This window comes from Brassica napus, chromosome A5, assembly GCF_020379485.1.
Source record: "Brassica napus cultivar Da-Ae chromosome A5, Da-Ae, whole genome shotgun sequence".
Lineage (NCBI taxonomy): Eukaryota > Viridiplantae > Streptophyta > Magnoliopsida > Brassicales > Brassicaceae > Brassica > Brassica napus.
This window is the reverse complement of record NC_063438.1, coordinates 7,249,521-7,272,455: the sequence shown is the minus strand read 5'-3', so window position 1 is coordinate 7,272,455 and position 22,935 is coordinate 7,249,521. Positions and strand designations below refer to the sequence as shown.

The following is a 22,935-nucleotide window of genomic DNA, read 5'->3' as shown; positions in this document are numbered from 1 at the left end:
GACCATGTGGAGAGTGAAAGTGAGCATTGTGAGGCTGTGGAAGCAATACTCTGCTGCTGGAGGACTGACCATTGAAATGGTTATCATTGATTCCAATGTAAGTTTGAAACAATCTTATTTCAATCAAATAATTATATTTAGTTATTCTTTCACGAAAATGAAATTATGTCTTTCATGCATCGTGTTTTTATATGTATAGGGAGATAAGATCCATGCGAGTGTGAAGAAAGAATTGGTTAAGATCCAATGTAAACATATATTATTCTTACTATGCCTATAACTTTAATTATGTCTACATATTAAAATATATAATACATTAATAATCTCCTCGCCCCGCGCAGGGCGCAGGTTATCACCTAGTTACTTTATAATAGAGACATATTTTTTTTTATTTACGCAATAGTATTTTAACTTTTTGTATTAATAGATGAACTTTATATTTAGGGGTGCTCAAAGGGAAAAGCCATATGATGATCGGCTGCTATAGGAGAAGAAGATCACCTCACTCTCTTTTAGGCGGACGAACAATAGCCGAGGGCGAGCCAATGATTTCGTTAAGAACAAAAGCCAGCCAAGCACTCGGTCTACAAGATATTGGCAAGAAACTAATAATACATTACAAATAACAAAGTCTCAATGACAATTGTCTCTGCTTCAAGTGGTCAGCAACATATACTTTCTCTCTCTCACTCACTTGCAAGTTGAAACCCACAACAGCAGATGGTTCCGGAAAGGAAAACAACAAGATGTAGCAAGTATATAGCATAAGGGAAACGACCTCTCTGCTAAAACATTCCCAAGAAGAAGGGAAACCATCTCTCTTCAAAAACATTTCTGAGATCCCCAAACTTGTATCTATACGGGTCACATGCTAAATAAACATGGACATGGAGTCATGAACATGCTAAATAAACATGGACATGGAGTCATAAACATACCATCACTACAAGTAGTTCTAGAAGCAAAATTCTCCAAAGCTGATGCTAGTATGGTATATTGAGCTAACCCATAAGGAGACACCTCTAGTTCTAGTGAGAAGCTAACTTTCTTCTCGCCACTACTTGGTTAAGTCAAATCAGGACTGACATATATATTGTTAGCAGATTAGCTTTCACATGATTTCCCTGGGAAAAGTCTTGTTGTTGCTTTCACGTAAAAGCAAACACTACTTTGAAGAACATGTTTCAATGTTTCTCGGAAAGCAATTGTAGTCCACAGTTGTGTAGAAATCTGCCTCTTATCTCTGAGAAATAGGCGAGGCCATTAGATCTGCTCCGCAACAGAATCCAAGACACATCCTCGAGCCTGCTTCAGTATAGCAATAAACAACACAATAATATGTTTCAGAGCAAGCTATACAGCCAATCTTAATTTATCATACGTCTGTTAGAGATAGATTCCAATTATGATGTGCCAATGTACTTATCTAAGTCCAGTATCAAACTTCAAAACTACAAAAATTTGAACCTATAGTCTGAAATGAAATCAGCCGAGAGGAGTTTCAAAATATAATTTAGAACAATCATTGCTAAATATGCGAAACAAAATTACAACAACACAAAACCCGTGGAAACAATAACGGCTTTCATTAAGATCCTCAAGATGAGAACTTAGGAGCCAGCCTCCACTATAAAGTCCTAAAACAATTACATAAGCTTCACATCTTCTACATGGTTGAGAAAGGTGAGAACTCTTGAACCTCTTTCAAACGCTCTCATTCCTCGGATTTCAACTCTTGTTATAGTTTCCTTGTCAAAATTGTAGTAGTAAACATGGAAAAGTCCGGTTGAAGAGTTTGACGTCAACACAATTTCATTCGTAGTAGTCACTCCTTCAAAGAACAAGTCCTCCCCTGCAACAACATCCTTCCACATAGGAGGCAATTTGAAAATACGTTTGGACCATTCATGTTTCTCAGGGTCTTCTAGAATCCACACCTCAAAACTTGTACTTGTTTCGCTAATAAAATCGGGGTCCGGTTGCGCCATTAGTGAAGCCAATTTACCCTTGTAGTCTACTAGAACTGCGGGAGGCACTACACTCTTCATGGCTTTCACAAAGCTATACTTCTCAAATCTAACATCAAAGCAAACAATCAAATAATCACCATTGGGAGCCTTGGAAGCATAATACAAAACACCACTGATGCATATGCAGTCCCGCCTCGGAAAAGAATGGGGTATACTGCATTCGATCCTTCTCCATGCCAGGTTCCCCTTTCCTCTTAATGTAAGAACTTGATGCTCATCAACTCTATCATCTTGCTTGGTCATTGCCAACACCTTGTGTTGTTTCTCAATGGGATCATACCCTAAAAAGCTTCTCATCCCAGTCCTCTTCCTTGTCTTCATTCTAGGTAAAGTAAAGGATTGTCCTGTGCTAGGGTTACATATCACAGATACAAGCTCTCTGGTTTTCCTTCCTTTTAAGATCCGATCGTCTCTAATACATACAAAGCCATTGACAGGACTAGATATATCATAGACACGCTCAACTCTGAAGGTTATACGGTGATCAGCGGTTATATGAGATAAGTTCTCACCAGGATTTTGAGGCTGAACTGAAGAGAAAAAGGTCACCTTACTCTTTTTCTGGCATGCGAACAATACCTTCCGACTAGCCAAAGATTTGGTGAAGAACAACTCCGAGAAATCAGGCCGGCGGAGTACGGAGGCCCACCGCTTCGATACGCAATGACATCTAGCAATTGACTTCAACGGTAACCTTGAGAATATATCCATAATGAGATCGATTGGGATATTCAGTAATAGTTCGTCAGCACTAAGTCTCGAGCTGCGTCGAAGGATGGTTTGAGGATCATCGGAGACGTTATGCCGCCGAGAATTCATGGCGGAGGGAGATGCTTGCTTCTTCATTCTTCAATCCCTAGACAGTTGGGGGAATGCAAACCAAACCGTCTCATTTCGCAGTGGAAATTACGAGTTCAATTCATCAACGGAAAAAGTATACCACCGTCATGCCGCACCGCCGTAGTTGCTCGCTCACACGTAGTCCGTCAAGAAAAAAAAATCAATTGATAAAATGGCTGTTACGTTTTTGTGGAATATAAATAAGGCTTATTTAGCTGAATATACAAATTCCTTGTGGTAATTGCAGATCTATGCATTATTTTTAAATATTTGCATAACCATGTAACAATTGTGTTGTGCTGCCAATATTCTCCTCGAACTGAGACGAAAACGTTTACCTGTTACCGGGTTGAAGAACAAAATGTATTTTGATTGCAAGTAGAGAGGAAGAGCAATATATGTAGAAAACCGGTTATAATTTGACATAGTTGACGTACATACATATTGAAACCGGATTTAGGAGCAATAATTTACGAGAGATGGGATGTAGAAATTTTTAAAATGGTTGGCGCCATTGTGATAAAAGGGAGATATTTTGAGACCTAACGAAGATATTTTCTACTCGGTGTGATAAAAGAAGTTATGATTATATCTAAGAAAGTGCTTTCAAGAAAGGGGAGTTTTTGTGATGTTAGTAATCGTATGTTGTAAGATAAACTTTATCTACTATCCAAGGTTGCAAGACATAACGTTTAATATTTTCGGCGTATGGATTGATGTAAAAAACTTAATATTGTGAAATATTAATTAAGAAGAAGAAAGTGTGATATTATTATTGGGATCCTATATTAGACACATATGTTGCATGAAGTTCATATTGGAATCAGTAACCGGTTATAAATTCTATAAAACCAAAACATCAGACCTATAACCGGTTATAAATTCTATAAATTTTAGACACAACTAGAGAATGAGTTTAACTTTTTAGAACGAGACGATCTTTTAACATATAAAATGTATCTAAGCGCTTTGGGTTTTTACAGGAAAGAAAAATAGTAGTTGAACATTCTTGATTCTTTGCATTATTATCACACACTCTCTCTCTCTTTCTCTCCTCAGTTCTTTGAATTTGTGGTAATAAACAGTATGTTCAGCTCACGTGTAACGTGTAACAGGTCGTATATTAGGGACACGCTTGGTATTACCACAATTTATACAGTACCGTTACCTGTTAGCTAATTTATATTCCTTTTTTTGTTATCTAGTGCAAAAACCCTATAAATAATGTATTTTTGTCGTTTATTATTAAAAATCACCACAAGGCTAAACTATTTATGTTTATCGATAGAGGTCACAAAAATGATGACTAATTAATACAAATCGTGGTATCATTCTACTTGTTTATGTTCATAAAATGTCTGTAAATGCAAAGTCTGTGAAGCAAAAAAAGAAAACAAATAAGCCTTGATGACCTGAATATAGGCTGGTGAGTCTTTCATGAGCATAGATTCAAGTAGCCGTTCATACCATCACTGCAAGTAGTTCTAGGAGCAACTTTCTTCAAACCTGATGCTGGACTCGTATGGTTTTAGTAGGATCAGAGTGCCCAACAATTAACTGGTGACACCTCTGATTCTAGTGAGGAGCTAATTTTCTTTTTGTTACAACTCGGTGAAGTCAAATTAGGACTGACATTTCTTGTTGTTTCTTTCAGGTAAAAGCAAAGACGACTTTGAAGAACTTGTTCCAACAGATTTAGTTTCTCATAAAGCATTTGTAGTTCACAGTTGTGTTGTCCTAGAGCAATCTGCATCTTTTCTCTGAGAAACAGGCGATGCCATTAGATCTGATCCGCAACAGAATCCAAGCAATCTTCGAGTCTGCTTCAGTATAGCAACAAACAACACAATAATATGTTTCATAGCAAGCTCTACAGCCAATCTGAATTTATAATACATGTATTTGGCTCATAAAACAGATCAACAAATGATACAACAATTCAGATAGATTCCAATTATGATGTAACATACCTAAGTTCAATATTAAAAGCAAAACAATTTGAAGCTATAGTAAGAAAGTGTAATTAGTGGATCACCAAATAACATAGTGTGACAGTTAGACAAGAGTTTCAAAAAAACATAATCTAGAACAATCATTGCTCCATAACCACTGAAACAAGAGGATATATGGTATAGAACAGAGAATATTCATTCTGATAACCGAATAGTTATAAAACACACAGAAGCAGTGTAAAAGATAAGGGGCTCTCACTAAGATTGCCTGAGGCGGTGCAATACATTCAGTTTCTTCAAGAACAAGTCAAGGTCTGCTCTGTTTCCTTCATTTGTTTTGGATCCAAACATGCTTCATTTGTCTCTCTTCCGATCCAACAATGACTTTATTCTCAATTGTCTGTACAGGTTCTATGCGCTCCATATCTTCAAACAACCCCATTACTACGCACGTGAGCAGAATCTCGACCCTTTTTGTTTACTAGGACCGCTACTCAAAAACCTGTGATCAGGACTCAACATCACTTTGTTGTTTCTGTAAACAGGACGAGGAGCTGGAGGAGTACAGTTTGAGAAACAGAGGGTTATGTCTTATCCCAATGGAGCACGCATGTGCCAGTGACATACCTAAGTCCAATATCAAAAGTAAAACAAATAGTAGCAGTAGTCGCAAGTGAAATCAGTGGAGAGGAGTTTCAAAACCATAATTTACAACTTCAAGCAAAAAAATTATAATAACACAGAAGCAGTGGAAAAAATAAAGGTTTACATTAAGATCCCCAAGGAGCAAGCTTCCGTTACAAAGTTCTAAAACAATTAGATAAGTTTCACATCCTCTACATGGTTCAGTAAGGTAAAAACTCCAGAACCCCAACCCTTTCTAAACGGTCTCATTCCTTGGAATTCAACTCTTGTTATACTTTCCTTGTCGAAATTGTAGTAGTAAACATCATAAAGATCGGATGAAGTTTTGGGGGGCAAAACAATTTCATTTGTGGCAGTCACTCCTTTAAAGAATAAGACCTCCCATGCAACTACATCCTTCCAAACAGGAGGCAATTTGTAAATACGGCTGGACCACTCATGTTTCTCAAGATCTTCTAGAATCCACATCTCAAAACTTGCACTTGTTCCACTAATAGCATGGGGGTTAGGTTGCGCCCTTAGTGAAGCCAATTTACCTTTGTAATTTACCAGAGTTGCACCTTCCTCTACCGCTCCCTGAATGGCTTTAATGGAGCTGTACTTCTCGGATCTGACATCAAAGCAAACTAGAATATGACCATTATTGGAACCCCAAGCACCATAGTACAAAACACCGTCAATGCATATGCACTTTGGCCCTGGATAATAATGAGGTACGCTACATTCAATCATCCTCCAAGTCAGGTTTCTAGTTCCTTTTAATGTAAGAACTTGATGCACATATCTACCATCAACCCTGGCTATTGCCAACACCTTGTGTTGTTTCTCAATCGGATCATACACAAAAAAGCTCTTTGCAGTTCTCTTCATTTTCTTCAGTTTAGGTATTTTGGGTAAAGTAACGGACTGTCCCGTGCTAGGGTTACATATCACCAACACATCCTCTGGGGTCTTCCTTCCTTTTAAGATCCGTTCATCGGTTACACAGACATAGCCATTGACAGAACTAGATATAGCATCCACACGCTCAAACAGGAAACTCATATGATGATCCGCGGCTATAAGAGACACAGCCTCATCAGGATTTTTAGGCTGACGTGAAGAAAGGAAGATCAACTCACTCTTTGGTCATTTACCCTAGGACAGTTGGGTAAATGAAAATGAACTTACCGGACTGTGTAAAGGTACACACTTTGGTCGTTTTGGTTTTGACTTTTGACTTTTGATTGAAACGACGCACATGATATTAGATTGCGTGTCGTTTGGTGTATTAAAAACGGCGAACCGTTTTTGACTGTTTCACCAGACTTGTATCAACACCGTTACTTGCTAATGAAGAAAAGTTAGCTATATTTCTCCAATGGTTTTGTAACAAAACTTTTGTATCTCTCCTTGTGCCTGCTTATTACAGCTATTTGACTGATCCAAAACGCATAACTAAGGACATTAAAGTTCAAATGATGTAAGTATAGAACTCAATGAGAACATAGTTTCAGCTCTTTGATTGATCCAAAATGCATACATATATGTGGTATATATAAATGTTGTAATTATTTACTATCCAACAGATATACAATCAAGGAACAAAGTTGTCGCCGTCCGTTTGACAAGTATATGCATTATATAACCGTATGATGTTATATAAAGCCTTTTGCTTTTCAAAGAGAATCTTCGAACAAGAAACAATCAGTGTTGAAGTCTGAATCTATGCCTTCTCTTCCCCTGAACTCACAAAGTCCGACGGCATTTTCTATAGAGAAATCATTCATCAAACCAAAGTCATCTTCTAAAAATGTTCTTGACTTACGGGTCATGACAAGCTTCTTAGGTGTTTTTTTTTCCTCTCTGCTTATCTCTACACTCTCTTCTGTAGCTTCAATAGGTACCACTTTTGAAGATATTTCGCTCGAGTTTCTCAACCTTGATGGCAAACTCTTGTTCCTCTTCAAACTCTTCTTGATGGGTGGTCGGTTATTTCTGATCTCGGTTCGTTCCATTTCTGGAATCTGTGTTAGTTTTGAGTTTGATCCATGACCATTGAACATGAGTTTTCTCTTACACCCTTCTTTGAGATCTAGCTTTCTCGTATGAAGCTGTGCCCTCATTGATCTTGGGGAGGTACTAGCACTTTTGGACCCTATATATTTTTTTCTCTGAGGAGACATGGAGAAATGCTTCATTATATCATCTGTTGTCCAATCAAACTTCTGCTCCAGTGGCCAGAAAAGCGGCTCCACAACATTCCTTCTCTTTGAACCTCCAATCTCCGCAACTTTCTCCAAAGCCGAGGCTAGTATGGCTATAGGAGGAGTAGATGGCCCAAGAGTTGAGCTAACCGGTGAGGGAGAAACATCTGATTCTAGTGAGAAGGTAACTTTCTTTTCTTCATGACTCTGTGAAGTCAACTCAGGATTCACATATCTGTTGAAATTAGATGTCTCTTCACAAGTCTTGTTGTTGTTTTCAGGTAAACGTGAAGAACACGGCTTTGCAGAATCTGTTCCAACATATTTTCCATCTTTTTGTATGTTCTCTGAAGAATATTTTGCATCCTTTGAACTTTTCTGGTGATGATGATGATGATGATTCTCTTTGGTGTCTTCTTGATTCTTAGCAGCATTTGATAACCAAGAGACGATGCTTTCATCGAGTGAGAAGTGAAACGAGACAGAGACTTTACGTTCCCCAAAAAGAGAGCTAGAAGAATCAGAAGTCAACCAAATGGAATCAATGTCTTCAATCTGTTGTTTCCTGGATTCATCGATCTTTTCACGTCTTCTTTGAGGAGAGACACATGCAGATTTGGTCCTCTTTGTCTTTTTTCCTGTGACATCAGGAAGAGCCTTTTTCCCCTGACGCAGCCTCATGGATTCATAGCTAGCACCTGTTGATCTAGACCGAGGAAAAACTGGTTTCGGATCATTTGTTGTTGTGTTCTGTTTTTTCTTGATGGAGAAAGTTGATGTAATCCTCTTCATCAAACCTTTAGATCCATCTCTCCCACCAGCAAAACTCATGTTGTAGGTTTCAGATTTTACTCATTCAATCTTCACAACCAAATACAAAGCTTTTTTTTCTTTTGTTTTACTGTCAAAAGAATGAAGTTCTGAAGTAATCAAACTCTTAATGTGTTTATGTTTTTTTGTCTATTCATAATATTAACATATTAAGCTTGTGATTAGAGAAACAGAAACGGCAAATGCAGGAAAGATTCATGCCGTTCTCTGAATAAAAAAAAATAAGAAAGAAAATGTCAATTACTTGAAAGATGATATATGATTTTTTTTTTGTTTTAAGAATATTCTTTAAACATTCTTGATACGTTGATGTAATAGGAATGATGTTGACATTAAAAATCATCCAACCATTTTTTATCAAAGGCTTTGCTCTTTTCATTACAATTAATTAAAAGTGACATACATTATTAAACATTGTGGTATCATGTAGCCTGTAGGGGAGTAGACCTGGTTATGTGTTCCTAAGCTCCCTTCCGACTATAGCCACTGAAACTAAATGTTTTTGGTAATCAATAATGTGAATTCTTTCTTACATAAACACTTGTAAAAGCCAGCCAGTTACTTGGTCTATAAGATATTTGCAAGAGATCAACACATCCTATATTATCTTGGCAAATAATAAGATATCAATAACAATTGTCTCTGCTTAGAGTGGTCAGAAACATACACATTATATCTCTCTGACTCACTTGAAACACACAACACCAAATATTTCAGGAAAAGGGAAACAGCAAGATGTAGCCAATGTTTAATATAAGGGGAACGATTATTCTGCTAAAACATTCCAAGAAGAAGGGAAACCATATCTCCGCAAACTCATTTCAGAGATTCCCAAACTTGTACCAATAGATACACAATTATTGAAATAAAACTGTCTCCAATGCAGATGCTTTTTTTTTTGAAAATACCAGGAGGTTCGGAGCCGAATTCCTTAATCTACAGTGCAGATGCTGTTATAGACTCGAACCTGTAAAGGCTTTTTCTTTTTCATAGAGCATCTTCAAACAAGAAACCATCGGTGTTGAAGTCTGAATCAATGCCTTCTCTTCCCCTGAACTCGCAAAGCCCCACCGCATTTTCTATAGAGAAATCATTCATCAAGGCAAAGTCATCTTCTATGAAAGTCCTGGACCTGCGTGTCATGATAAGCTTCTTAGGTGTTTTTTTGCACATCTCTACACTCTCTTCGGCAGCTTGAACATGTACCTCCTCCCTCGAGTTTCTCTTCAAACTTGCTGGCAAACTATTGTTCCTCTTCAAACTCTTCATGATGGGTTGTTGTTGTTGGTTCTTGCTCATCTTGGTTTTCTTATTACCGATTGTCCTCGCTTGTTTTGGACTTGTTCCAGGACCATTGAACATGAGTTTTCTCTTACACCCTTCTTTGAGAACCAGCTTTCTTGTCTGAAGCTGTGCCCTCATTGATCTTGGAGAGGTACCATTACTTTTATTTCCCGTTGACTTTTTTCGCCGAGGAGATATGGAGAAATGCTTCAATATATCATCTGGTGTCCAATCAAACTTCTGCTCATACGGCCAGAAGAGCGGCTCCGCAACGGTCTTGCTCTTGGAATCACCAGTCTCTGCAGCTTTCTCCAAAGACATCTCTGATTCTAAAGAGAAGCTAACTTTCTTGTCTTCTTGTAAAGTCAACTCAGGACTCGCATATGACTCTTCACTTGGACAAGTCTTGTTGTTGTTGCTCTCTGAAGAATATTTTGCCTTCTTTGAACTTTTCTGATGACTCTCTTCGGTGGAGATGGTGTCATCTTGATTCTTAGCAGCATTTGATAACCAAGAGACAACCCTTTCGTCGAGCGAGAAATGAAACGAGACAGAGACTCTGCGTTGCCCTAGAAGAGAGCTGGAAGAAGCGCAATCCGAAGACAGCCAAACGGAATCGCTGTCATCAAAACATCTCAGCTTGGTGAACTGTTTCCCGGATCCACCGATCTTTTGACGCCTCGGCTGAGGAGAGACACCAGCAGATTTGGTTCTCTTTGTGTTAACATCTGGAAGAGCCCTTTTCCCCTGACCATGAAGTAGCCTCATGGATTCATAGTTTGAACCAGTTGATCTGGACCGAGGAAGTAGTGGTTTGGGATCATTTGTTGTGTTCTTGTTTTTCTTAGTGGAGAAAGTTGATGTAACCCTCTTCATGAAACCTTTAGATCCATCTCTCCCACCTGCAAAACTCATTTTGCAGGTTTTCAATTTTTACTCATTCAATCTTCACAACCAAATACAAAGCATTTTTTGGTTTTTTGTTTACTTTGAAAAGAATGAAGTTATGAAGTAATCAAACGCACTGTGTTTATATTCTGTTTTTTTCATTTGTATCTAATCATAACATAAACATATTAATTGTGTGATTAGAGATTAAAAAAAATACAGAGACGGCAAATGCAGGAAAGATTCATGCCATTCTCTCTCAATTAAAAAAAACAAGAAAATGTCAACAATTTGAAAGTGATATAAGTATGTTTTTAATAAAGATTTATACTCTTTAAACATTCTTGATACGTTGATGTAATAAGAATGAATTATGTTTACATTAATAAGAATTCTGCAGACACACCAAGCACTAAGTTTGTTGTTTCTTTTATTCTGAGAATTAGAAAGAGTCAAGAGGTAAAAGTCACAGAATCTATACTATTAAAAGGGAATCACTCCTAAAAAATCTACTTAAACAAGGTTGTTGGACCATTTCATTAGACTTAACTATTTATTTAGTCTTAACTTATATTTCTCTAACTATATAAATACTTTACATAATTTAAATGAATTCATTTATTATTTTCTCATAATCTATTATATAATTGTTCTAACAATAAATCCATATGAATATATGATAGATTATCTATACTATTAAAAGGGAATCACTCCTAAAAAATCTACTTAAACAAGGTTGTTGGACCATTTCATTAGACTTAATATTTATTTGGTCTTAACTTATATTTCTCTAACTATATAAATACTTTACATAATTTAAATGAATTCATTTATTATTTTCTCATAATCTATTATATAATTGCTCTAAAAATAAATCCATATGAATATATGATAGATTATTCAAATGTGATCATTACCACATATAATTCTATTAATAGTATAAACTTTTAATGGTTTAGTTATGTTTAATAGGTATATAATTTGTATTTTAAAATTTTAAGTACTCATTTGGTCCTTACTTTGGTTTCTATTTTTTCTATGCTCGATTATTTATGAAATTCAGCTTAATTTTGAGTTTTTTTTCTCAGTTTGGTACGATTCAGTGCACTCGGGTAAATGTACTCAAACCTATACATTATCTCTTATATAAGAAGAATTTATTTAATTTCAAAAATAAACCCGCGCTTTCTAAGCGCGGGTCAAAATCTAGTATATATTATAACCCTAAGGAAAGCAATGTGTGGCCGTGCAACAATAAAGTAAGATGCTTATCTTTACTATGAACCAAAACGAGATACGTGAATTTCTCAGAGATAGCAACGTGTTGAACGGCGATGTCTATGCATATGGAAATGTAAAGAGAGCGCTGGAGAGAAACTGAGAATTAATCCAAGTGACGCAAATACGTTCTTTAGATTCTCTTCTCACAGTTCAAACTTTCTAATTAAGGAAACATACATCGCCCCGACCCGTCCACGGCTAATAGGCCATCCACGCCCGTTCTCTCGGTCTGTGGGCTCCATCCCGTCTGACGGCCGGTCCGTTAATTTTCCAAAGGCTTGAAATCAATGTTTATTGACCCTACAATCACCACCTGACCTTTTCTCATGTTTTGACCTCACTCGCATGCTATCGCGAATCACTTTCCGATAAGTCACTTATCCTTCCGCTACTCCAACTCAAGCACGTTTAACTCTAAAGTTCTTTTTGGATGTGCTCTGAATAAATTAAGTCAACTTTGGTGACATAAATAGCCAAATCAATTATCTTAAGTCTTTCCATATAGAAATTTTTACCCTCAGAGACACATTTTGTCTTCTCAATATCACTAAAAGACACATTGTGATACAACACACTTTCTTATGTTAGAATTACTAATATAACCCTTAACTAGAGTCATCTTCACTTAGATAGAAATCCTACCCAACTAAACCAATCTAGTTAACCAAAACCAAACAGATTTTTTATCTTTTACTTTTTACAAACCCTCCGTTTACCTTATCTTTTTTTTATTTTTCACGGTTCTTGTTAATCTTCTCTTTCTCTCGGATACGCCGACGAACCCGATGAACCCTAATCCTGTCTCTTTCATTTTCTGACTCTCTTCTCCGATTACGCTTCTCTGTTTAACCCAATCATCGTGAGTTCCATTTCTCGACCCAAATGTTCTTGAGCTTTGCGGTCCAAATCAAACCTCCCCAGACCTTTCTCTTTGATTTTCTGATTCTTCTCGAGGTTCAGTCCCGTAGAAACGATGGCGGTGGACGTGGAGGGCATGGTGGAAGAAGTGGTGGATACCACAGTGGAGGCGGTGGTGGTTGTGGAGGCAATGGTGGAAGACGTGAGTATGGATACAATGGTGGTGGTTGGTGGAAGTGGCTGCCGAATCTTCATCCACAAAATCTTGAACATAAGACCCCATCCACAAGATCTTCATCCACAAAACCTTGATTCATGTGTTCACATTTTTCAGTGTCCATAATTTTACCATCCACAATGTGTATGTTCATATCTAACTCGTCAACAACTTTTCGTTTCCACAAACACTTGACATGCAAGGTGCAATTTCTGCTTCAAAATCGAACCATTTTAGCTTTGTTTTGTTTCTAAGGATATATCTCAACTTTCGTCTCTTTGTTCTAAAATTAGCAAAGAAGGGAGAAAAATAGTTTATTCTCTGTCAACTGTTCACCGTAACCACAACCATTGCGTCCATACATATCCATCCATAAGTATTTGTTAAGTGTCCACGTTTCTTGGGTCCATATTCTTTATGTCCATAAATTTTCTATTGATTGTGCTCAATGACTTTTCAGATTTACTTAACTTTTCTACTATATTTATGTACATATAACAAGTAAAAAGATAATTAAACAGATTTTAGTTTGCTTGTCCATAATTCTTGTTTCTACAACTCATTTGTAATTTACGTGTTCACAACTCATTAATCCACCTTTTTTTTATATCCACAATATAGATGTCCATATTTCATTTGTCTACAAATGCTTAATCCAAAAATCTGAGTTTACAACTATTTTTACTTTTTAGTTTTTTTCATTTATTTCAACCAGAAAAAATATTTGGTTTGGTTCTTTAAAAGGAACATCTTTTTTCCATTCATGTTGGTTAACAAGTTGAGGGTATTTTTGTCCACCACAAAGACACCTGTACCAACAATGTGTGTCATATCCATTATGTGTCTTTGAGCGTAAACAAAAGACACAAAGTGTCTCTGAATGTAAACGTATCTTCCATATATCACAACTCGGTATGTTACAATATCAGCCAGCGAAAAATTCAAGAATCAATCGTATGTAATGTTTTCCCCGTATTAGTTTCGTAAAATCTTGAACAATTTTAAATTTTACGCGGGAGTGCCTAACTTGTAAATTGATGTAAACTCGTTTAAACGAAAATTTGGGCCGGGCCTTGAGCTTAAGTCACTTTCACATTTGTTGTCGCCCGGTTTATTAGTAAATTGATCGAAATCAAAAATAATTTTAATTGAACCGGTATCTATCTCCACAGTCTGAGATGAATCGCGCAGAGAAACTAAAAAGATAGAGAAAGGGTGGAATCGAGAAAGCGAAGATGGGAGGAGGAATGGAGACGAACAAGAACAAGTTCATAGAGGATTGGGGATCCGCCAGGGAGAATCTCGAGCATAACTTCCGATGGACACGTCGCAACTTCGCTCTCATCGGAATCTTCGGCATCGCTCTCCCCATCCTCGTCTACAAGGGCGTCGTCAAAGATTTCGTCAGTTCAATCCCTCTCTTCCTTTCTCTCAATCTCACTCGATTCGTATGAATATGATAGATTATCAGATCAGTTATTATTCTGGTGGAAAATGCAACAATCTTCATCTGTTAGATGATGATGGTTCGGTTACTGTGATTTGATTGCTCCTCTTGAAGCCTCCATGTTTTTAGCTAAAACACGTTAATTGCTCCATGTTGAATTTATGAACTATGAGCTCTTGAATATGGATTGGTGCAAGGGACACACTTATGTGATTCCTTGTTAGTTTGAGTGTTTTCAGTGACGATTAATATGAAAAAGGATATATGTGTCACTAGTTGCCACATGATATCTTGTGTTTCACAGTCAGGCTAACACACTCACAACTTGAATTGTTTGACAGCATATGCAAGACGAAGATGCAGGCAGACCACATAGAAAGTTCCTACAAGGTTCTTTGCAACGCCACTCTCTGCACTGTCAAACTATCAAGAAGCTGATGCTAGAACCCAGTTTTCTGCAGTTTATTCAGAATAAAAGAAGGAACGTCTGAAGGATTATATTTTCTGTTTCAAAATGTTCATTATAAACATTTTGCATTCTTGTTGGCAAAATAAGAACACTTAACTTTGCCATTTTGACATTACTTTTGACCTCAATTTAGCATATGCTATTATCGTTTTGTAGATCTGCTTGCTTAGATCTTAAACACCATGATGAAAGAGGAACAAGATCATACTTTGAATTTTCAAAATTTAACGCTCATGGATGTCCAAGTAACTCTTAATAATCTCAGTCTTAAAGATGATGAGTTAAATTTCTATCTTTTTCACTGGTTTGATAAAAGGTTTGTTAAATTTAGGAAGTTTAGATTTTAGTATGCCAATATATCATTGTTTAGCAGATTGCAAATATTTGGTAGTTTTCCCAGTTTTTCAGTATACTATTTCATCATTGTTTTCACAAACTTTCCAATTATCTAACAAACTTATGAGAAAAAAAAACAAATTTATTGATATAATTAGTCTGTAAATTCTGTTTTAGTTAAACTGGTTCAACAAGACAAGGATTTAGAAAATAGTCTTACAAGTCCTCTTGAGATCAGGACAAACCCATCCATAGTCAAAACTAAAAGGAAAGGGGGAACCAATGTTTAATCAATTTTGATACTAAATATACAATAAAGCAATTTTTGAAATTATGATTAAATATATAATTTGAGCAAAACAAATTAGATGGATTATTCTGATTATGCATATAATTTATCATAGTTGATAGACGAACATATATTATATATACTTTAGAAAGGGTGATGTTTGGATCATCCCTTATCTTAAGACGCATGGAAAATGGCGGGAGTAACGGCAAGAAAGTTAACGAATTTTTGAAAAAGAAAACATAACCAAACAGACTGTCATGAACCAAATATAGAAAGAAGTCTCCATCCATCCAATCTTTTAGGACTTTCCTCTTTCTTTCAAACAAGTAACAAATAAACATAGAAAACACGAAACACACAAGAATATCACAAGAATAAGACAGAAGCCCCTAAGAAAAAGATTTAGATAAACAAAAAAAGTAAAAAATAACAAAAGAAACTTGAGCACAAAAGCTTCTCTCTTCCTTCCCATGGGGTGCATTTGAATAAATCTCCTCCTTGAAAAAATCGCTTGATCGATTGTACATTCATCGATCATTCGTGGTTTTTTGGATATTAGTTCCAAACAAAACCCAAGAAACAAAAATCCCATGGGAAGCTGTGTTTCGTCGCCATTGAAAGGTTCTCCCTTTGGGAAGAGACCTGCAAGAAGGCGAAACAACAGTAGTAGCACCAAAACATCCTCTAACCCTAAAACCGATACTTCTTCGACAAGTACTCTTTCCCGGAGATTGATTTTCCAGCCACCGAGCCGTGTTCTCCCCGAGCCCATTGGTGATGGAATCTTCCTCAAGTATGAGCTCGGGAAAGAACTAGGCCGTGGTGAGTTTGGTGTCACTCATGAATGTATTGAGATCAGTACTCGAGAAAGGTATATTCTTTTTTTTTTTAATACATGTTGTGGTTTCGGACCTGGCAGATATTGAATATGAATCTTGAAAGTTTGTCTTTTTTTGCAAAAACTGTTTTGTTTTGTTTTGTTTGATTTCATGGAGCAAATATGAGCAGGTTTGCGTGTAAGAGGATATCAAAGGAGAAGCTAAGGACGGAGATAGACGTTGAGGATGTGAGAAGAGAGGTTGAGATCATGAGATCTTTACCAAAACATGCAAACATTGTTAGCTTTAAGGAAGCTTTTGAGGACAAAGACGCGGTTTATCTTGTCATGGAGATTTGTGAAGGAGGTGAGCTTTTTGACCGTATTGTCTCTCGAGGTCATTACACTGAACGCGCCGCTGCATCCGTCGCTAAAACCATTCTTGAAGTTGTCAAGGTGTGTGAAAAAAATTCAAATCTCCTTTGTATCTTTTGTTTTTTTCCCGCCTTTATTGTTGTTTTCTTGTGTCTCAAGGTATGTCATGAACATGGAGTGATCCATAGAGATCTTAAGCCTGAGAACTTCCTCTTTTCTAACGAAACCGAGACTGCACAACTCAAAGCTATTGACTTTGGTCTCTCCATTTTCTTCAAACCAGGTACTAAAACCACATCTCCATAGTATTACATCACAAACAGTTTTTGAGAAAAAATTATGCTTTAAACGGATGGTTATTGCAGCCCAGCGGTTCAATGAGATTGTGGGGAGTCCTTATTACATGGCACCAGAGGTTTTGAGAAGAAACTACGGTCCGGAGATCGATGTTTGGAGCGCTGGTGTTATACTCTACATCTTGCTTTGTGGTGTGCCTCCCTTTTGGGCAGAGACTGAGGAAGGAATAGCTCATGCAATTGTGAGAGGGAACATCGATTTTGAGAGAGATCCGTGGCCAAAAGTCTCACGTGAAGCCAAAGAACTCGTTAAGAACATGCTTGATGCTAATCCTTATAGCAGACTCACGGTTCAAGAAGTCCTTGGTAACTTCATTATAATAATACCATTTCATTATCTATATAAAACGATCAATAAACGACATTAGTTGATGGAAAAACTATGTATTACAGAACATCCATGGATCCAGAACGCAGAGAGAGCACCAAATGTGAATCTTGGAGATGGCGTGAGGACCAAGATTCAACAGTTCTTGTTGATGAACAGGTTCAAGAAGAAAGTCCTCAGGGTATATACAGTTTCTTGATTAATTTTACTTTACTACTCTATAAATTTTGTAACTGATCCTTCAAATCTTTACAGGTCGTAGCTGACAATCTACCAAACGAGGAGATAGAATCGATAATACAAATGTTTCAGACAATGGACACTGATAAGAACGGACACTTGACATTTGAGGAGCTAAGAGATGGTCTGAAGAAGATTGGACAAGTTTGTCCCGATGGCGACGTGAAGATGCTTATGGATGCAGCTGATACAGATGGAAACGGGACGTTGAGCTGTGAAGAGTTTGTGACACTAGCCATACACTTGAAGAGAATGGGTTGTGATGAGCATTTGCAGCAAGCATTCAAGTATTTTGACAAGAACGGTAACGGGTCTATTGAGCTAGATGAGCTCAAAGAAGCTCTATTCGATGATGATAAGCTAGGCCATGGTGGTGACCAGTGGATCAAAGATATCTTCTTTGACGTTGACCTCAACAAGGTAAATGAAACATAATCACACTTAACCGATTCATGTGAGGTTCCTAACATGTTTGGTTGGTGACAGGATGGGAGGATAAGCTTTGATGAGTTTAGGGCCATGATGAAATCAGGAACAGACTGGAAGATGGCGTCTAGGCAGTACTCAAGGGCGTTGTTAAATGCTTTGAGCATAAAGATGTTCAAAGAAGATGTTGGGGACAATGGTCCCAAGTCTTATTCCATGGAGTTCCCTTTAGCAAGGAAGAAAGCTAAGCTACTTGATGCTCCCAAGAACAAATCAATGGAGCTTGTTCATTCCAAAACCTATAGACCATCAGGTCTAAGAAACTAAAGAAGAAAGAATGATCTTTCGATTTTCTTTTTATTGTGTTTGTTTTTGGTGCTACAAGTCACAAAGAAAATGTGCTTAAATTTGAGAACAATGGAGAATAAAAAAAATCAAAAGAGAGAATAGAAAAAAATCATTCAATTTATTAAGTTTTAGTAGCATCAATAATGGTGTCATTTGTAAACTTTTTTGAGCTGCAACAAGTAGAAAACTCTTGTATCAAATTTGGATATAAAGTTGTAACAATTAAACAGCTAACAATTTCTTGAGATGTAACTTGAATATAGTATTGCAAACATATAGGATCAGGAAAAGCCAAACACAAAGCATGTACCATTTGCTTCTTTTTTCTTTAAAACCAGACGCAAGAGTTCACTAGGTTTGGTTTCACAGAAGTTGCCATAGCAGAGCAGATGACAGAAGTGAAGTTACAACGTGTGTAAAGATAACACATACACATTCTTTTACACTATACATAAGAAGGAACCGTATCACAAACCCTACAAATCAAACCCTCACACCCACATGAGAGACGAACTAGAGCTTCACTTTGATCATCTGCATTCTCCAAATGTCTGAAGAAACTGCTGGATGTAATGTTAAGACTGTTAGTGAATCTCAGCAAAACGACGTCACTGCAACCTTGGGCCAGAGAAACATCAAGCCCGAATATTCAACAAGGCCCATGTGGGTTCAACGGTCTTCTGCTGTACCGGCAAAAGAAGACAAAACCTCATCAAAGCAAACAGAGGAAGCTCGTACGGTCACAGCAGAAGGAATCAAGCTGGCAAACAGTTTTGAAGCCCTTGATTCTACAATGCCTCTGGGATCTTGACACCTGTGTCACTGTTAGGGTTTTAGCTCTAGTGGTATAAATAGAAGTGACTAGTGCAATGTAAACCCTGAAGCCAGAATAATAAAAATGATATTCATGTTCTTGACTACCTTTGTTTAAAAGATCTCTCCTTTTCTATATGGTATCAGAGCCATGGACAATCTATCTGTGGTTCATCTTTCGGTTCCCACTTTGAGCATCAAAAACTGTGTCACCGTCACACTTACTGAGACAAACTATATCCTTTGGAAATCCCAGTTTGAATCTTTTCTTTCTGCGCAACGCTTCCTCAGTTTTGTCACAGGCGAACTTCCCATACCCACACAGTTTCTTACGGTTCCAGGAATCAACAACACCAACACCCAAACCCCAAACCCTGACTATCACACTTGGAAACAAATAGATCAGGTTATCAAATCTTGGCTCCTTGGCTCCTTCTCTGAAGATCTACTCAGTCTGACTATCGATTGCGACACCTCACGCGATGTCTGGCTCGCTCTTGCAAAGCACTTTACGAGAGTGTCTTCCTCAAGACTGTTTGAACTTCAGAGGAAGCTTCAGACCATAACCAAGGGGGAGAAAGCTATGTCTGACTATCTGAAGGATATTAAAGCTATCTGTGACCAGCTTACCTCAGTCGGGAGTCCTGTAGATGAAAGGATGAAGATCTTTGCAGCACTTCATGGTCTCGGTAGAGAGTACGAGCCCATCAAAACGACCATTGAAAGCGCAATAGACACTCTTCCTTCTACTTTCGAAGACATTGTTCCTAAGTTAGTTGGCTTCGACGACAGACTTCAAGCTTACACTGATGCTAGTATATCCCCTCATCTGGCTTTCAACCTCACTAGATCTAACAACAATTACTACCGAGGTAGAGGAAACAACCGTTACAACAACAGGGGAAGAGGTTACTCCACCCGTGGACGTGGGTTTCCTCAACAGATCTCCTCCAACTCCTCTGCTGTTTTTAGCTCTACTGTGGTGTGTCAGATATGTGGAAAAGCTGGACACCCGGCTATTAGATGCTGGCATCGTTTCAACAACAGCTACCAATATGATGAGGCTACTACTGCTCTTGCTGCGATGAGAATTACGGATGTCACAGAGCAGTCTAAGCATGACTGGTACGCAGATTCTGGAGCGACCTCACATGTTACCAGCTCCCCGCTTCATCTCAGTCATTCCCAACCCTATCATGGCAACGATACGATCATGGTAGGCAATGGTGAGTTCTTACCAATCACACACACAGGCAGTACTAGCATAGCTTCAACATCAGGTAACATACCTCTCAATGATGTTCTTGTATGCCCTGACATTGCTAAATCTCTTATGTCTGTGTCTAAGCTTACAAAAGACTATCCATGTTCCTTTGAATTTGACTGTGATGGTGTTCGGGTGAATGATAAGGCAACAAGGAAGCTACTAGTCCCAGGCAGCAATCGTGATGGTCTCTACAGGGTTGAAACTCCAGGGTTGCAAGTGCTGTATTCGTCTCGTCAGTGTTCTGCATCAGATGAAGTGTGGCACATGCGTCTTGGACATCCACAACCTCAAGTTCTCAAGCTTCTCTCTGCAAATAAAGCTATAACTATTAGTAGATCGTCAAATAAACTCTGTGAGTCATGTCGACTAGCAAAGAGTACTAGATTGCCTTTCTATGATTCTACATTTGTTGCTACTAAGCCTCTTGAGAGAGTTCACTGTGATCTCTGGGGCCCTTCTCCTATTGTATCTTTTCAAGGATTTCGGTACTATGTGGTCTTTATTGATAACTACTCAAGGTTCTGTTGGTTTTATCCTCTCAAGCTGAAATCAGATTTCTTTGCTATCTTTCAACTGTTCCAGAAACTTGTTGAAAATCAGTTCAGTCATAAAATTACCTCTTTTCAATGCGATGGAGGTGGAGAGTTTGTAAACAAGGCATTCCAAACTCATCTGCAACAACATGGAATCCGCCAACTTATCTCCTGTCCTCACACTCCCCAGCAAAACGGCCTTGCTGAGAGGAAACATAGACATTTGGTTGAGATTGGCTTGGCGTTGATGTTCCAGAGCAGAATGCCTCAACAGTATTGGGTGGAAGCCTTTGCAACAGCGCATTTTCTGAGCAATCTCCTACCTACATCAACACTACCGGATCACTCATCTCCTTATGAAAGATTATTTGGAAAAAGGCCTGATTATACCTCTCTAAGGACGTTCGGTTGTGCTTGTTTTCCTACACTCCGTGATTACGCTGCTCACAAGTTTGATCCACGGTCTCTTAAATGTGTCTTCTTGGGGTACAGTAACACTCACAAGGGCTATCGATGTTTGTATCCTCCAACAGGGAGAGTCTACATCAACCGGCATGTGATATTTGATGAAAGTTCTTTTCCTTATGCAGGCTTGTATAGTCATCTGCATTCCAAAGCTAAAACGCCTCTCTACTATGCGTGGCAGCAAGGTTTTACAACTTCAGAGGTGCCTATAAGCAAGCCTCCAAGTTCTCAAGCACCTATGTCCTATTCCGGTCCTTCACTAGTTCTTCAACAACCACTTCTACAGACTCCCGTGCTTCTACCTATGCCTATCACACAGTCAATACCTACAGCTTCTGTTTCAGATGGATTTGTTTTCAACGAAACTGATTTCCCACCCCTTGCTCCTACAATTTCCTCCACCATTTCACCTCAGCCTACCCTTGTCCCACAAACCATCTCTTCACTTTCCATTCCAGCTACGCCTGCAGCCTCTGCACCGGTCGCACCTGCCAGACCTATTCCCGTTAACAATCATCCTATGATTACACGGGCAAAACAAGGAATAGTAAAACCAAACTCAAGATACGTGCTAATGTCACATAAGGTCTCCTATCCTACTCCTACAACAGTGGCTGCTGCACTCAAAGATGAAGGCTGGACAGATGCTATGAAAGAAGAAATAGTGAACTGCAAGGAAACGAAAACATTCACTTTGGTTCCTAGAACGTCAGACATGCATGTCCTAGGACATCTATGGGTATATCGATCTAAACTAAATGCAGATGGCACCTTAAAGAAGAAAAGAGCTCGTATTGTAGCTAAGGGCAATCACCAAGAGGAAGGAGTTGATTACTTCGAAACTTACAGCCCAGTAGTCCGTACAGCGACCGTTCGTCTTGTTCTGCATCTGGCTACAATCATGAAGTGGAATCTGAGACAGATGGACGTTCAAAACGCTTTTCTCCATGGCGATCTCACTGAAACTGTTTACATGACACAGCCGGCAGGTTTTGTGAGCAAAGAGCACCCTGATCATGTTTGGCATCTTCACAAGTCTCTCTATGGACTGAAACAATCGCCGCGTGCCTGGTTTGACAAATTCAGCTCCTTTCTTCTGGAATTTGGCTTTGTCTGCAGCTATAAAGATCCCTCTCTGTTCATCTATTCTTGCGGAAAGGATGTTATCTTACTATTGCTTTACGTTGACGACATGGTGATTACTGGGAATGATTCAGCAGTCATGAATACGTTCCTCACAGATATCAAATCTCAGTTTCGGATGAAAGACTTGGGGCAGCTACATTACTTCTTGGGTATACAAGCACACTTTCATTCTGGGGGACTGTTCCTTTCTCAACAATCCTATGCAGAAGATCTGCTAGCAGTAGCATCAATGCAGGACTGCACACCGATGCCTACTCCTCTCCCT

The 22,935-nt window shown here is 38.3% G+C and overlaps 5 protein-coding genes and 1 pseudogene across 6 annotated transcripts; 2 read left to right on the top strand and 4 right to left on the bottom strand.

Annotated features, from left to right (window-relative positions):
• Positions 1–1,728: 1,728 nt before the first annotated feature.
• LOC125609396 lies at positions 1,729–2,919 on the bottom strand (annotated as a pseudogene).
• A 2,449-nt stretch (positions 2,920–5,368) lies between these two features.
• LOC125609395 (F-box protein DOR-like) lies at positions 5,369–6,515 on the bottom strand. The gene has a single exon (XM_048780815.1). It carries the CDS (start codon positions 6,509–6,511, stop codon positions 5,639–5,641), a length of 873 nt encoding a protein of 290 aa, XP_048636772.1. The 5' UTR covers positions 6,512–6,515; the 3' UTR covers positions 5,369–5,638.
• A 610-nt stretch (positions 6,516–7,125) lies between these two features.
• Positions 7,126–8,829, bottom strand: BNACNNG56110D. Its single transcript, XM_013895865.2, has one exon. It carries the CDS (start codon positions 8,482–8,484, stop codon positions 7,126–7,128), a length of 1,359 nt encoding a protein of 452 aa, XP_013751319.2. The 5' UTR covers positions 8,485–8,829.
• Positions 8,830–9,059: 230 nt separating this feature from the next.
• On the bottom strand, positions 9,060–10,952 carry LOC106454874. Its single transcript, XM_013896963.3, has one exon. The coding sequence runs from the start codon at positions 10,681–10,683 to the stop codon at positions 9,472–9,474; it is 1,212 nt and encodes a 403-aa protein (XP_013752417.2). The 5' UTR covers positions 10,684–10,952; the 3' UTR covers positions 9,060–9,471.
• Positions 10,953–14,152: 3,200 nt separating this feature from the next.
• Positions 14,153–15,083, top strand: BNAA05G11280D. Its single transcript, XM_013896964.3, has 2 exons — positions 14,153–14,415; positions 14,801–15,083. The coding sequence occupies exons 1-2, from the start codon at positions 14,248–14,250 to the stop codon at positions 14,948–14,950; spliced, it is 318 nt and encodes a 105-aa protein (XP_013752418.2). The 5' UTR covers positions 14,153–14,247; the 3' UTR covers positions 14,951–15,083.
• Positions 15,084–15,720: 637 nt separating this feature from the next.
• On the top strand, positions 15,721–18,647 carry LOC106454876 (calcium-dependent protein kinase 24-like). 2 transcript variants are annotated; one of them, XM_048780814.1, is made up of 7 exons: positions 15,733–16,427; positions 16,565–16,829; positions 16,908–17,031; positions 17,114–17,410; positions 17,498–17,613; positions 17,688–18,092; positions 18,159–18,645. In XM_048780814.1, the coding sequence occupies exons 1-7, from the start codon at positions 16,147–16,149 to the stop codon at positions 18,423–18,425; spliced, it is 1,755 nt and encodes a 584-aa protein (XP_048636771.1). In that variant the 5' UTR covers positions 15,733–16,146; the 3' UTR covers positions 18,426–18,645. The 2 variants fall into 2 exon arrangements, with proteins under 2 accessions (XP_048636770.1, XP_048636771.1); XM_048780813.1 differs by having other exon boundaries at positions 15,721–16,427; positions 16,565–17,031; positions 18,159–18,647.
• The last annotated feature ends 4,288 nt before the right edge of the window (positions 18,648–22,935 follow it).

Excerpts from the sequence above, each read along its gene's own strand:
- LOC125609395 (XM_048780815.1), bottom strand. The coding sequence starts at position 6,511 with ATGAGTTTCCTGTTTGAGCGTGTGGATGCTATATCTAGTTCTGTCAAT.
- BNACNNG56110D (XM_013895865.2), bottom strand. The coding sequence starts at position 8,484 with ATGAGTTTTGCTGGTGGGAGAGATGGATCTAAAGGTTTGATGAAGAGG.
- LOC106454874 (XM_013896963.3), bottom strand. The coding sequence starts at position 10,683 with ATGAGTTTTGCAGGTGGGAGAGATGGATCTAAAGGTTTCATGAAGAGG.
- BNAA05G11280D (XM_013896964.3), top strand. The coding sequence starts at position 14,248 with ATGGGAGGAGGAATGGAGACGAACAAGAACAAGTTCATAGAGGATTGG. Across the intron at positions 14,416-14,800 it reads AGGGCGTCGTCAAAGATTTC|CATATGCAAGACGAAGATGC; the intron begins GTCAGTTCAATC and ends ATTGTTTGACAG.
- LOC106454876 (XM_048780813.1), top strand. The coding sequence starts at position 16,147 with ATGGGAAGCTGTGTTTCGTCGCCATTGAAAGGTTCTCCCTTTGGGAAG. Across the intron at positions 16,428-16,564 it reads GAGATCAGTACTCGAGAAAG|GTTTGCGTGTAAGAGGATAT; the intron begins GTATATTCTTTT and ends AAATATGAGCAG. Across the intron at positions 17,032-17,113 it reads CTCCATTTTCTTCAAACCAG|CCCAGCGGTTCAATGAGATT; the intron begins GTACTAAAACCA and ends TGGTTATTGCAG.